General features: G+C 41.0%; 5 protein-coding genes across 5 annotated transcripts; all 5 read left to right on the forward strand.

The window, feature by feature from the left end:
• Positions 1–722: 722 nt before the first annotated feature.
• On the forward strand, positions 723–1,643 carry LOC6635434 (uncharacterized). The gene is made up of 2 exons (XM_002059034.4): positions 723–1,037; positions 1,126–1,643. Exons 1-2 carry the CDS (start codon positions 806–808, stop codon positions 1,380–1,382), a joined length of 489 nt encoding a protein of 162 aa, XP_002059070.1. The 5' UTR covers positions 723–805; the 3' UTR covers positions 1,383–1,643.
• Positions 1,644–4,937: 3,294 nt separating this feature from the next.
• Positions 4,938–5,758, forward strand: LOC6635433 (uncharacterized). The gene is made up of 2 exons (XM_002059033.4): positions 4,938–5,323; positions 5,448–5,758. The coding sequence occupies exons 1-2, from the start codon at positions 5,038–5,040 to the stop codon at positions 5,702–5,704; spliced, it is 543 nt and encodes a 180-aa protein (XP_002059069.2). The 5' UTR covers positions 4,938–5,037; the 3' UTR covers positions 5,705–5,758.
• Positions 5,759–6,765: 1,007 nt separating this feature from the next.
• Positions 6,766–8,763, forward strand: LOC6635432 (uncharacterized). Its single transcript, XM_032440035.2, has 5 exons — positions 6,766–6,926; positions 7,146–7,347; positions 7,397–7,628; positions 8,074–8,236; positions 8,297–8,763. Exons 1-5 carry the CDS (start codon positions 6,779–6,781, stop codon positions 8,665–8,667), a joined length of 1,116 nt encoding a protein of 371 aa, XP_032295926.2. The 5' UTR covers positions 6,766–6,778; the 3' UTR covers positions 8,668–8,763.
• A 492-nt stretch (positions 8,764–9,255) lies between these two features.
• Positions 9,256–11,205, forward strand: LOC6637227 (uncharacterized). Its single transcript, XM_032439945.2, has 5 exons — positions 9,256–9,390; positions 9,453–9,669; positions 9,734–9,956; positions 10,444–10,606; positions 10,674–11,205. Exons 1-5 carry the CDS (start codon positions 9,297–9,299, stop codon positions 11,048–11,050), a joined length of 1,074 nt encoding a protein of 357 aa, XP_032295836.1. The 5' UTR covers positions 9,256–9,296; the 3' UTR covers positions 11,051–11,205.
• A 135-nt stretch (positions 11,206–11,340) lies between these two features.
• Positions 11,341–12,299, forward strand: LOC6635431 (proteasome inhibitor PI31 subunit). The gene has a single exon (XM_002059031.4). It carries the CDS (start codon positions 11,404–11,406, stop codon positions 12,190–12,192), a length of 789 nt encoding a protein of 262 aa, XP_002059067.1. The 5' UTR covers positions 11,341–11,403; the 3' UTR covers positions 12,193–12,299.
• The last annotated feature ends 147 nt before the right edge of the window (positions 12,300–12,446 follow it).

Below are 12,446 nucleotides of genomic sequence, written 5' to 3' on the forward strand. Positions count from 1 at the left end.
ATGATAATATATTGTCTAAAATTTATTTCTGGAAATGAAGGAGACTAGAAGGTCTCTCGGTCCCTCCCTCTCTCTCTCTCTCTCTTGTTGTTAGGTTGTTAGTTTTTAATTGAAAAGTATTTGAAAGTTCCCGTTTTTAACTTCAGTCTAGAAAGTTGTATAACACTGGCTTTGTTGGCGTATGTTCTTCAAATGTAAACGTACTTTTCGAAAGCAGTTCAAATGTGTATAGATTAAACTTTTATTATTGAAGCCATGCATCTTTAGTTTAGATTACTTGACAATTTCCTTTTCAGGTTAGGTCCGGTTAATACGGTTGACGGATTTATTCGTTAATATACATATATGGGCTTAGAATGGTTGATTCATTTTGTTCATTAAACAACTGGCTCAGTGTTCGGAGTTGCTTGTAAATTGGGAGAAAATGCCAATATATGATATTTGGTATTGTTTCATGTACGATCTTCTATTTGTTCTGGAAACCTCTAGATGAGTGCGTTGGAAGGGCATACAGAAACTGCTTCGTACGCAATGATGAATCACGTTCTTGTTGTTGGATTAAACGTTGTCAATGGAAATTGTCAATTGGCGTGATAAGGGCCGGAACCGGGCCTGTGGGCTTGGGGCGTGTGCTGCGAAATTAAACGAAACCAAAATCGACTGGCTTCCACTTAATTGGCTCTAGTATAAATAATAAAGAGTTTGCCACTGCAGAGCTCATTCAGTGATTACCATTCGCAACAGTTGGAACATATTTATATATATATATATATATACGTATATATATTTGCAAATCTTTCGCAAAATGTGCAAATTGAGTTTGTGTCTGTTGGTTGCCATCTTTGGCTGCCTGTTGGCCCAGAGTTTGGCGGGTGTGGCACGTGACGCCGATATACATCGCGATATTGTTGTGGTCAAGAATGTGCGCGATTTTGCTGCCCAGCATCCGGGCCTGAAGATGCAGCGGCTGGAGAAGCAGCCGGCGGTGCGTGCCAGCGGACAGTCCGTGCGTTATACGCTGGGCGCTCGTGTTTCCGGTAAGCGATAGTTGTCGTTGCGGCATGACAATAGTAACCGAAAGTATGCAACGAATTCTTAACACTCTTGTGCGCTGCCTACTTTCAGGCGACAGACTGGTTGCCCAGGGCGCCGACGTCTACAGCTATCCGGCACGCAAGGATGTCAGCCTGCAGCTGACATATCCGGAATCCGGCGCTGGCTCCATTGTCACCTTTGTGGAGCTCATTTGTACGCAGGACAACAGCGAGGGCAATGCCTATGTTGTTGCCGGCGGCATTGGCCAGCGCTTCATATCGATTGTGGTCGAGGCCAAGCAGACCGAGAACTTTGCCTACCAGGCCCAATATTTTGGCTCCGATTAAGTGAGAGCGCCGCTTTCTCCCGCAAATATTAACTGTCTTTATTGCATTCTTTTCTTTGGCTTACTATTTTTTTTTTGTTTTTTGTTTTTTTTTTTTTGATGTTTGATTGTACAAACTATCGCATATACACACATATATAAATGAATTACTATCTATAAATTGTAGCGGCTTTCTTTATAGAGGGGCCTTCATATATATCGCTCAGCAGACAATCGCTGGCAAATAAATCGAAAGTGCTCACGCGCTTCACACTTGAGAATAGGTATGCGATCTCGTAAATTAGCGCTAAGCTTTCAAATATGACGCCAACGCCTGGCGCCCCATCCGATCTGGGGATATTCCGAACGGTCTTCAAATAATCTAGACAACTGTGGGGTGCACGCGACTCGCAACGCTTGTGATTTGTGGTACCAAGATCAAGGAAAAATAGTTTGACTATGGTTAATTCGAACCCATTTTATATGAAGATAAGTAGTACAACGTATGACAGCTACTGTGGTCTATATAAAATGCCAAGCGGAGCGTTAAAATAATTTTGTAGCACAATATGGAATATTACCAGGTTTGTGCTTGGCTTATACAAATCATAATAATAACAAGTGAGAGGTTCTAGTCGAACCCTGAACCCTCTTTTTCCCACATTATATGCATATATATATTTTTTTATTTTAGAAGCTATTTACATATAGCTTAGTTTGGTGACTCTAGCCTTTATTATTTACCAAAATTACTTAAAAAACAGGATATCGATATCGATTTTTATCGATTGCTTGGAAACGGAGTATGTTATCGATTATCGGAAACAAACTCGATCTGCGCAGGCACTCGGAGCACCTACAGACGGACATGGCTAGATTGACTCGGCTATTGATGCTGATCAAGAATATATATACTTTATGGGATCGGAGATGCTTCCTTCTGCCTGTTACATACATTTGGATTTTGCACAAATACAATATACCCTTATACCCATTTTTAATGGGTTCAGGGTATAATAACCGTTACAATACAAAGAAATTTAATTAAAAAGCGTATTTACTGAAAATCTTAAAGCAAGTTTCTCTCTCTTGTTATTGATCTGCTGATCTTGATTAAATTGCTGTCTCGAGTTTTTACCATTTAACTTGGAAAGTGTTGCCATATCTTTACAGAAATTCTCGATGCTTATGTCCGGGCATTTCCCTATCGCACGAGTCAGCCTTCTATATGCTAGTTACTGATACTGAGCTCTGGCGATATATGTTCTATTTCGGTTCGCTGGCTTTTGCGCTCGGCTTAACAAGTTTGAAAGAAATGTGTCAATTTATCAGACCCGAAATGTTTGTTACTAACTTAATGATAACTCATGAGAGCGGGAGGGTGTCGATTGTGAGATACCCTGTAGTTACAGATTGAATGGCATTGATCTCTTGCGCTTAGACGAGCTTAAGTCCAGACCAGGTCATGCTAACCTCTGCGTATGCGTATAGGATACAAGAAATAATTGCCCGATATTTCTCGAAATAGACGTTCTTTCGATTGGTTGCTATTGTGCGCAATTATGTATATCAAGGTTAAGATTGCAAAACAAAATCCAACAACACTTCTCTTTAATCATCAAAAGCGACGATGATAACAATTCTCGACTGGGTTACAATCAAAACTTAATTTTCGACAGCATAAAAATAAAACCACATTCGTTTCATTAATAATTTTATGATTTCACTAGAAATCTTGTGCAAGTACTTATTATTGATTTTTAATTGAGTTTTACATCTCAATGTTAACAATAAAATTCACGTTTGGCTCAAACATTGTTTTCGTTCTGACGCAGTCGCAATGCGGCAGATAGCTCTTGACTCATCGATGTACATGAATATAAAAACTGTCTGGAATCGAAAGATAACTAAGCACTTGTATTTATTAAATATTTCAATGAGTTGTTTTTCCTTTTTCTTTATTTCGATTGTTGCCACGCAAAGAGGCATCATAAAACATTTGATTGTTGGTATACTTAATATATTGTATACAATAATTTCAATTGGCAAAAGTATAAAAAAAAAACAAAATTTCATATTATTTATGGCAAATGTTTATGTTTTAAAGTTTATTTTAAACAATTTATTTTTTAGTCTGAACTTAAGTGTTTGTTGTATATATACTTTGATTCAAAATCAATGTATTGGGTTCTTAAGCATTTTTTATACCCTGAACCCATTAAAAATGGGTATAAGGGTATATTGTATTTCTGCAAAATCCAAATATATGTAACAGGCAGAAGGAAGCATCTATCACAAAGTATATATATTCTTGATCAGCACCAATAGCCGAGTCGATCTAGCCATGTCCGTCCGTCCGTCTGTCCGTATGTATGAACGCAAGGATCTCAGAAACTATAAGAGCTGGAGACTTGTGCCTGCGCAGATCGAATTTGTTTCCGATAATCGATAATTTACTCTGTTTCCAAGCAATCGATAAAAATCGATATCGATATCCTGTTTTTTGAGCAATTTTGGTATATAATAAGAGCTAGAGTCTAAAACAGAAAATATATATGCATTTGATGTGGGAAGAAGAGGGTTCAGGGTATCCCCCAGTCGGAACGTCTTACTTGTCTTAAATTTCAGATGAATTTTTTTTATAACCTAAACCCATTGATTTGGTTTTGAGCTCAATTCCTAAATATCTAGGCTAAGTTTGCCTTAATTCAAATGCTTTCCATAAATCCAATTTGAATGCTGCCGGGTTGTATTTTATTGTATCCGATGCAATTAAAGAATTCTTGGTATTATTCCCTGAGTGTGGAAATCATATTGTGAAATTTCCGTCGAAATGTTGATTCATGCATGGCTATTTTTATCATTTGTATGATGCACTTTGACTGGTCCGCATATTTATTGAAGGCACTGTGCGGCTTTTTGTATGACAATTGGGCATTATATTTGCTGTCGCAATACGATAAATATGTACATGCACTACTATATGGTTAATGTTTTTGTTGATTTTTGTCGCCGATAAGGAAATCAGAGTCCAGCTACTTGCGCACAATGAATGGGCAAACAATTTGAAGTGGCCAACACGAAGACGGAAGTAAAAGCCAGGTCTCAAGTAATATAACCAATAACTAACAATATTCTAATATGGGGCTCAAGCCAGTATCTAGCTATCACATGATGACCGGGTGAACCATGATCACAATTTTGATTGTTGTTGTTGTCATTGTTGCTGTGGCCACGCGCTGCAAATCGATCGATTGGTAATTGGTGGAGTATATTAATTGCTTGAATCCGTTTGGTGTTAGTGCATGTCTAAAATTATTGGCTCTCAAGTGGCCTATTTATAGACACTGAGCGAATGATTGCCAATTAGGAGGCCCCAAAAGAAAATGAAAAAAAAAAAAAACAAAAAACAATATAAAAGCCAAAACCATGGCCAATACTAGTAGTCTATGCCGGCTTATCGTTCAGTCGTCGAGCTGCCTTATCTAACGCTGACCGTCGATAAGAGCGGGCGGTATAAAAGCCAATGCACAAAACAGTCGCCAATTAGATTGCACAGAGCGCGGAAGCCACAAACCCAAATTCCATCTAAGCCAAAATTCGTTTCTTTTCATTTAATTGTTTGTTATATTATTTGTGATTTTTTTTTTTCGCGTGTTTTTTAATTGCGCCCAAAAATGCCGCAAGTGATTCTCTCGTTACTTTTGCTGTGCGCTTGCGCACTCGCTGCGCCCACGCAGCACCAGCACCAGCACCAGCAGCAGCAACAGCAGCAGCAGCAGTCGCCGTCGTCGTCGGCGTCGCCGTCGCAGCGCGCCACCGATCTCGTCTATACGCCGATCACGTCTGTAACGGATGCTACTCGCTACACGTCAAAAAATCCAGGAGTGGAACTGCTCGCCCTAAACAAGGTGAAGCATGCCAAGGGCAATATTGTGTTCAGTGCCGGCGAGCGAATAACGGGTAAGCCAAATTGTCATCTCTAACTAAATATGAATAGCTGGCTAACGGGACAACTCGTTCTCGTTCTCGTTCTGGTTCTCGCTCTCGTTCTCGCTCTCGTTCTCGTTCACGTACGCGTCGCCAGGCGATAAGCTGTTGGTCAATAGCTATGATGACGAGAGCTTCACCACCACCGTGGATATTGAGGTTGAGATGACATATTCATCGAGCAGCGGCACTGGCGTTACCTTGACCAGCATTGAGATCTATGTGGACACATCGGCGGATGATGCTGATGCCTATTTTATTAATGGCGGCATTGGCAAGAGCAAGGCATCCATATTGCTGGCCTGCAATCAGACGCGCACATTCTCGTATGAGGCCTTCTTCTATGGTTACTAGACTAAAGAGACCTAATTTGAGAGCAAATAAAACAACAGCATCTTCAACTTGGAACTGAACTGTGATCGCCATCGCTCAACGCTAACGCCATATCCATCCCATTCCTTCTCTCAGAAAGACAAGTATTATTATAGAGCTAACTTTTAATTTAATAGAAAGAAAAAAAAAAAAAACACAAAACTAAAATGAGAAACAAAAAACAATGAAAACATGACAAAAAAAAAATAACAAAAAACAAAACAAAAATTGTCTAAAGTTAAACTCACCAAAAATTGTGCAACTTATTCGATATTTATTTCTTTGGTTCCCTTATCAGACAGTTCAGTTTTTATTATTATTATTTCTTTTTTCAATACTTTGTCTATTTGTGGGGCTCTACGGGCATAAAAATGGCACTGGCTTATCGTACACACACACACACACACACACACACACACACACACACACACACACACACACACACATCCCTATATAAATACATTTTGCGAACTGACGCGCGGGTTTTTCCAATGCAGCTCCATTTAATTGAAATAGTCATTCTCTGCTTCTCCCTATATCATATGATCTAATAGATAAGGTGATGCAGCGCGTGGCACGTGTCGTTCCTCATGTGGCGCTAACAATTGATTGATTGATTGATCAAAAGAGCCAATTGCATTTCTGTTTGGGTAAAGCCCCCAAGAAGCTCATAACAATCTAAATATACATATGTATATTATATTATAGCAGAGACAGAGCCCGTAGTTTTTATGGTTTGCCAAAGAGCTTTCGAAACTAAACTCTGAAATTTACATATTGCTTTTGTTATCGACTTGAGTAGTCCGAATTTGCTTAATACCAAGAACTTAGTTAATACTCGATGGCTTATCGTTAAATATATGTTTATACCGTACGAATATTTTAGGCCAGCTTATCAGCTTAACTGGTGAGCTTAACTTGTGAGCTCAACTTTAATGAGTGCAAGCTCGTGAGCGAAATGTCAACTCTGCATGCTTTTTACTTAATGGTCGCATGCTCAGCTCTCGCCCTGTGCTAAGTTAGTCATAATCGGGCTGGGCCTTGCATATTCAGTTGATGGTTGGAACCAGCACAATGACATTTAAAAAAAATATCGGATGGATTCTTTCGTTCGCATTCTTCGCAGCCCATGTGGTGCTTATGATATTGGCTGGCTGCGGAGCACTTAAGTATTCCAGTCAAACACAAATGATTGAACTGTCAGGTGGGTTCAATGTCTCGGTGGATAATGTACATATATTTGTTTGTCTCTAATGCATCAGTCGTGGCATTGGGCATTGCACGATCGTCAGATTATGTTATTGCACAGATGCATTTTTGTAACCCAAATATGTAACAAGTACAAGACTTTTGACTCAGCGGCCAGAGTATCGAACAGTCGGCTACAACTGACTCATATATACATTGTTATCTTACTGAGCAGTGGGTGAACGGTGCCCGGAAAGGAATGGATACCCTGCTAGCACTTGCCAATTAGCCGAAAGCTGTACCACATTGGTTGCCTACAAGAGTCTGGAGCGTTCTGTGACAGTTTGTGGCTTCATTTCACAATCTGGCCAGGAGCTGCTCTGCTGTCCTGATCGTGCCGAAGCCATCTCACGAACACTAACACCAACAGCAACACCGTGAGTAGCTGCTCGATGCATGTGTTTCTTGACTAACATCTCACCTTAGGGAAACAATTCCAGTCCAAATGTCAACACATCTGGCCTCCCTCGGCTATTATAAGGCGGATACCCTAGACGAAATTGAGTATCGCTGCACGGCGATTATCCTGTCGCCAAACCAATTGCTGGCGACAAGCAAATGCGTGGGCAACAAAATATATGAGAAGCCCAACAGAGTCCTAGTGGGTGTTACAGACCCAAGAAAATTCTTTGATCCGGAGTTAGAGTTTGAACTTACGGTACTTTCAGTTTCTCTTTTTATCACTGCCTGTGCCTTGTATCAGCTAGATATCCGCAAAAAGGATATAAGGGTTTCCATAAGGTATAAATATTTTGGGTGTGCTGCAACAGACGAGTCGATCGGTTCGTCCTCCCTAAATCGATACGCCCCTCCTCTAACTGCTTTTAGCTGTACTTTCAACAGGGTATTGGGCAGTCGTTCAATTGGGATAAGTTTTGTTTACATGAACGTAATGTATATTTTACATTAGCAAGGATCGATACCTGTCACCCATTTCATTGTTCTGAAGTTTTTCAATATTGGTTTTCCCGTAGAATGAAGTTTGAATTTTGGGTACAGGCACAGAGTATCCCATAGTTTGCCACTTTCTGGAGCACTGGCGCACATTCAGTGAATTCAAAACATCCGAAACGTTGATAAAAGTGGCTTTAATCCCATTACAGACAAAAGTCCAGTATAAGGACGATCTGGCACTGTTCACGCTGTCCACCTCGATTGATGTGAGCAAAACAGAAATGGCAAATGTAAGCTTGGCCCTGCTTTGTAATGAGACCGAGCTGGAGGGAGTTCCGAAGCTATACGCCGTAGGCTTTGCTCAGGATAATGGTTGGCATAGCTGAAGCTCTAGGTTCTCAATTAAATCCACAATCCTCCCTTTGTCGACAGGCTCCAACTGTGGCCTGTTCAAGACGCGCCTTGAGAGATTCAATGACTGCACCAAAGTGGAACTCAAGCGTCAGGTGTCGGCCATCGATAAGTCCAGGAACCTGTGCTTGGTACCCCAGCGGAATGCTTCCCATGCCGGCGTGAGCGATGAATGCACCAAATGCCTGACGGCCAGCACCAGTGTGCTCCATGTGGAGCGAGCGGACGGCAGTTTCTGTGTGGCAGGCATTGCCACGCCCACCACCAACGATTGCATTGTGAACAGCGGTCCGATTTATTACACCAGCATCGTAAACAGGGCCGGCGAAGAAGTACTGCCCGAAAACCAGACGGGAATTGCAAACGCCCGCTATCGGACAAGTCAAAATTAAACGGAATTTCTTTAAGAAATTTCCCATTAAAAAAATATATGGTATATAATACAACAAATAAACAATCATTGTTAATCGCAATATATATATATATATATATATATATATATATATATATATATATGATCCACTTTGGAAATTTCGCTTACATTTTTATTTTTTTTTACTAATCTCAAAATTATCTGAATCAGAGTGAGTGAGGGATACAGTGAGAGTGAGAGAGAGAGAGGAGAGAGAAAGGGAGGAGAGAGAAAGAGAGAGAGGAGTGAGAGGCAGAGCGGAGAGAGAGTGAGCGCTAGAAATGCCAGATTTTACGATCAATTGCATACAGAAAACAAGATTACGAATTTTCGTAATTTTATTTTATTTTAAATGTTTAAATTTAATTTTAAATATTTGCCATTTTATTTTAAATAAATAAATATAAGTCGAAAATAATATTTTCTAAAATTTCGATATGTAAAAATTAAATAATAAAAAAAAGAGCTGTATTCGCGTTCGTATGATAAGGAATATATATATATATACATATATATAAATATATGTATATTTTATTTGTATTTATTTAAAACACAGATCAGTCGGTGGCTTTAGTTTAGTTTAGCGTGATCACTTTTACTGTAAGCATAATGTATATTGCCGGTACATCCCAGATGTCGACCTTTATATGGCTGCTCGTGATAATTTGCGTGGCTGGCAGTGTGGGCTGGCCAATCAGACAGGGTGAGACTGGGTATATTGGTTCTTCAGTGCGTTTGTTTCTAAACTCAATTATGTAAAAACAGAAGGCGATCCATGCACCTGGACTATAAATTATCCCAAGAGCCATTGCAGGCTGGCCAAAAACTGTCAAACACTGCCCGTGTACATCGATGAAAACTTTTTGAAATTAACTGATATACCCAGCTGCGGCTTCCTCGACGCTAGCCACTCGGAGATGTTTTGCTGTCCCGATGAGATGCCTGGCCCAAAAGTCTCAAGCCTTACATTGGCAGCGCCCACGTATGTCACTTCCCCAACCATTTTAAAGAGATGCCTCAATCCATCATTCTCTTCCATTTTGCAGATTCCATAATAGCTTAAATCATTTGGCCTCACTCGGCTATTATAAGGCGGATACCCTAGACGAAATTGAGTATCGCTGCACGGCGATTATCCTGTCGCCAAACCAATTGCTGGCGACAAGCAAATGCGTGGGCAACAAAATATATGAGAAGCCCAACAGAGTCCTAGTGGGTGTTACTGACCCAAGAAAATTCTTTGATCCGGAGTTAGAGTTTGAACTTACGGTACTTTCAGTTTCTCTTTTTATCACATTCTGTGCCTTGTATCAGCTAGAAATGCGCTTAAAGGATATACGAGTTTTTGTACAGTTCAAATATTCTGGGCGTGCTTCAACAGACAAATCGATCGGCTCATGCCCGTTCCAACTCAGACAGAAGAGATTAGGAAATGTCGACTATAGGTTATTGTTTATCAACGTAGATTAAGTTAATGTCAAGCTATCGATAATTATCGATTTGTTTTTTACGCGCATCTTTCACTTTTTTAATCTCGAAGGAAGTTTTTCTTATGGTCATTTCGCACCCTTTAAATCGATAAACCCCCCCCCCCCCCCGCCCCTTTACCTGTTTTTAGCTGTTATTTCTTTTGCCTGATACTACATCGCTTTTATACCCTGTTTTTTTTGAAGGGCCTTAGAAAGGGTATTTTGTGCACTTTAAGGGCACTAGAGCATGCAAAACTTTGACAAAAGTGTATTTAATCCCATTACAGACAAAAGTCCAGTATAAGAACGATCTGGCACTGTTCACGCTGTCCACCTCGATTGATGTGAGCAAAACAGAAATGGCAAATGTAAGCTTGGCCCTGCTTTGTAATGAGACCGAGCTGGAGGGAGTTCCAAAGCTATACGCCGTAGGCTTTGCTCAAAATAATGGTTGGCATTGATGCTATGCATCTGGAGCTTTAGGTTCTCAATTTAATCTACAATCCTTTGTTGACAGGCTCTAACTGCGGCCTGTTCAAGACGCGCCTTGAGAGATTCAACGACTGCACCAATAAAAATCCAGGAACCATCGATAAGTCCAGGAACCTGTGCTTGGTACCCCAGCGGAATGCTTCCCATGCCGGCGTGAGCGATGACTGCACCAAATGCCTGACGGCCAGCACCAGTGTGCTCCATGTGGAGCGAGCGGACGGCAGTTTCTGTGTGGCAGGCATTGCCACGCCCACCACCAACGATTGCATTGTGAACAGCGGTCCGATTTATTACACCAGCATCGTGAGCAGAGATGTTGGGAATTTTCCCATCACAGCTAATAATGGCAGCTGCCGGAATTTATGTCCTTCGTTCAGGAAAAGGGGTGTCAATACAAACTAAAGTTTTTTCATTTTAAGATTTTATACGATAATACCATATTCAACAATTTCTATATGAATAACTATATTTATTTTATATTGTACGTAAATTCAAAATCCAATTTAAGTAGAGAAATAACGTCAAAAATTGACTATGATAAATATATATATTCGCGATCAGTAGCAAGAGCGGAGTCGATATAACCTTTTCTCAGTCTGTTCCAGCCAGCATACACGACTGAACCGGCCTGATCGTAACATTATTAGACGTATCACATATTCTATATACATTGTCACAGCATTCAGATTGCTTAGAGATATGTTTCAGTTCATTTTAAGTCTTTCCCTTGATAATATCCAAAATTCCTGAACGAAATGAATGTGCCCAATCCAAACACAACAGCAGCTGCGGAATCCCTAAATGCGGACTTCTTTTATGGCTGGGATTTGCTATTTAAGACTGTGGAGAGTCGGATTGGCAAGAAGGCGGATGTCTTAATGGTTCTCGCCCATTTTCTGCTGACCAAGCATTGTAATTTTCGTTGCGTGGGCATTGGGGATGATAAGAGCCTGCCGGTGGATGAGATTGGGAGCGAACTGCTGCCGGATCAGTGGAATGGGGATAGTTCCAAGTATTCGCTGAGATATGTGCACAATAAGGTGCTCTATTTGCTGCTGGCCCATATAACTGAGGATGCATTGATTGTCAATTTGCTGGATACGAACACCAAGAATGTGTCCAATCTGTGCGTTTCCCCGGACTCCCTTGTGGAAGATCTGAGGGGTAATATTGCAAAAACTATGCCAACGGCTGGCGCCATTGTTGATCGCTTCCGCCGAGAGCTGTGCGATCCGGTATTTGCGGCGAATGCCCGGGAAATTACCGTACCGCAACGGACCAGCCAGACGCCCGCGCAGACCATAAATCCTCTGGCCGATGAGTCCCGACGTCCGCCCGCATATATGCCGCACAGTTTCGAACCAAATCCATACAACTTGCCCGATGTTGGACGCAGCGATCTGGATCCACTCGCCGGCGGTATCGGTAATCTGTTCCCTTTTCCACGCAATCCAGGCCCTCCTCGTCCAAACATACCCGGCCAGGGTGCTCCAAATCCCGATCATGCACAGCCGCCAGACTGGAATCCCGATCATTATATGTGACAGCGGGTCAGAGCACAGCCGGGACCATCTTTCGGGAATCACTTACAAAATCAATAGTTTAATTGGATAATATCGCATAATAAAAATTAATTACTTTAGAAACGGGACAGAGGCGGGCAATACCTGAGCTAAATCAAATTGCGTAAAAGCGATTAATCATTTGGTCTGATGGAACAAATACTTGACATAATTATCTAACTAGGTTAGGGGTGCGATTTTGATTATGAAATCGGGCACGTTTAAAAATGTTTTGA

Source organism: Drosophila virilis, chromosome X, assembly GCF_030788295.1.
Source record: "Drosophila virilis strain 15010-1051.87 chromosome X, Dvir_AGI_RSII-ME, whole genome shotgun sequence".
In the NCBI taxonomy this organism is placed as follows: domain Eukaryota; kingdom Metazoa; phylum Arthropoda; class Insecta; order Diptera; family Drosophilidae; genus Drosophila; species Drosophila virilis.

What these genes read in the sequence shown, in the direction of transcription:
- LOC6635433 (XM_002059033.4), top strand. Translation starts at nt 5,038, where the DNA reads ATGCCGCAAGTGATTCTCTCGTTACTTTTGCTGTGCGCTTGCGCACTC. An exon ending in TGCCGGCGAGCGAATAACGG is followed by an intron (nt 5,324 to 5,447) that starts GTAAGCCAAATT and finishes ACGCGTCGCCAG; the next exon opens with GCGATAAGCTGTTGGTCAAT.
- LOC6635434 (XM_002059034.4), top strand. Translation starts at nt 806, where the DNA reads ATGTGCAAATTGAGTTTGTGTCTGTTGGTTGCCATCTTTGGCTGCCTG. An exon ending in GCTGGGCGCTCGTGTTTCCG is followed by an intron (nt 1,038 to 1,125) that starts GTAAGCGATAGT and finishes GCCTACTTTCAG; the next exon opens with GCGACAGACTGGTTGCCCAG.
- LOC6637227 (XM_032439945.2), top strand. Translation starts at nt 9,297, where the DNA reads ATGTATATTGCCGGTACATCCCAGATGTCGACCTTTATATGGCTGCTC. An exon ending in CTTACATTGGCAGCGCCCAC is followed by an intron (nt 9,670 to 9,733) that starts GTATGTCACTTC and finishes TCCATTTTGCAG; the next exon opens with ATTCCATAATAGCTTAAATC. An exon ending in AGGCTTTGCTCAAAATAATG is followed by an intron (nt 10,607 to 10,673) that starts GTTGGCATTGAT and finishes CTTTGTTGACAG; the next exon opens with GCTCTAACTGCGGCCTGTTC.
- LOC6635432 (XM_032440035.2), top strand. Translation starts at nt 6,779, where the DNA reads ATGGTTGGAACCAGCACAATGACATTTAAAAAAAATATCGGATGGATT. An exon ending in ACAAATGATTGAACTGTCAG is followed by an intron (nt 6,927 to 7,145) that starts GTGGGTTCAATG and finishes CTTACTGAGCAG; the next exon opens with TGGGTGAACGGTGCCCGGAA. An exon ending in CTAACACCAACAGCAACACC is followed by an intron (nt 7,348 to 7,396) that starts GTGAGTAGCTGC and finishes ATCTCACCTTAG; the next exon opens with GGAAACAATTCCAGTCCAAA.
- LOC6635431 (XM_002059031.4), top strand. Translation starts at nt 11,404, where the DNA reads ATGAATGTGCCCAATCCAAACACAACAGCAGCTGCGGAATCCCTAAAT.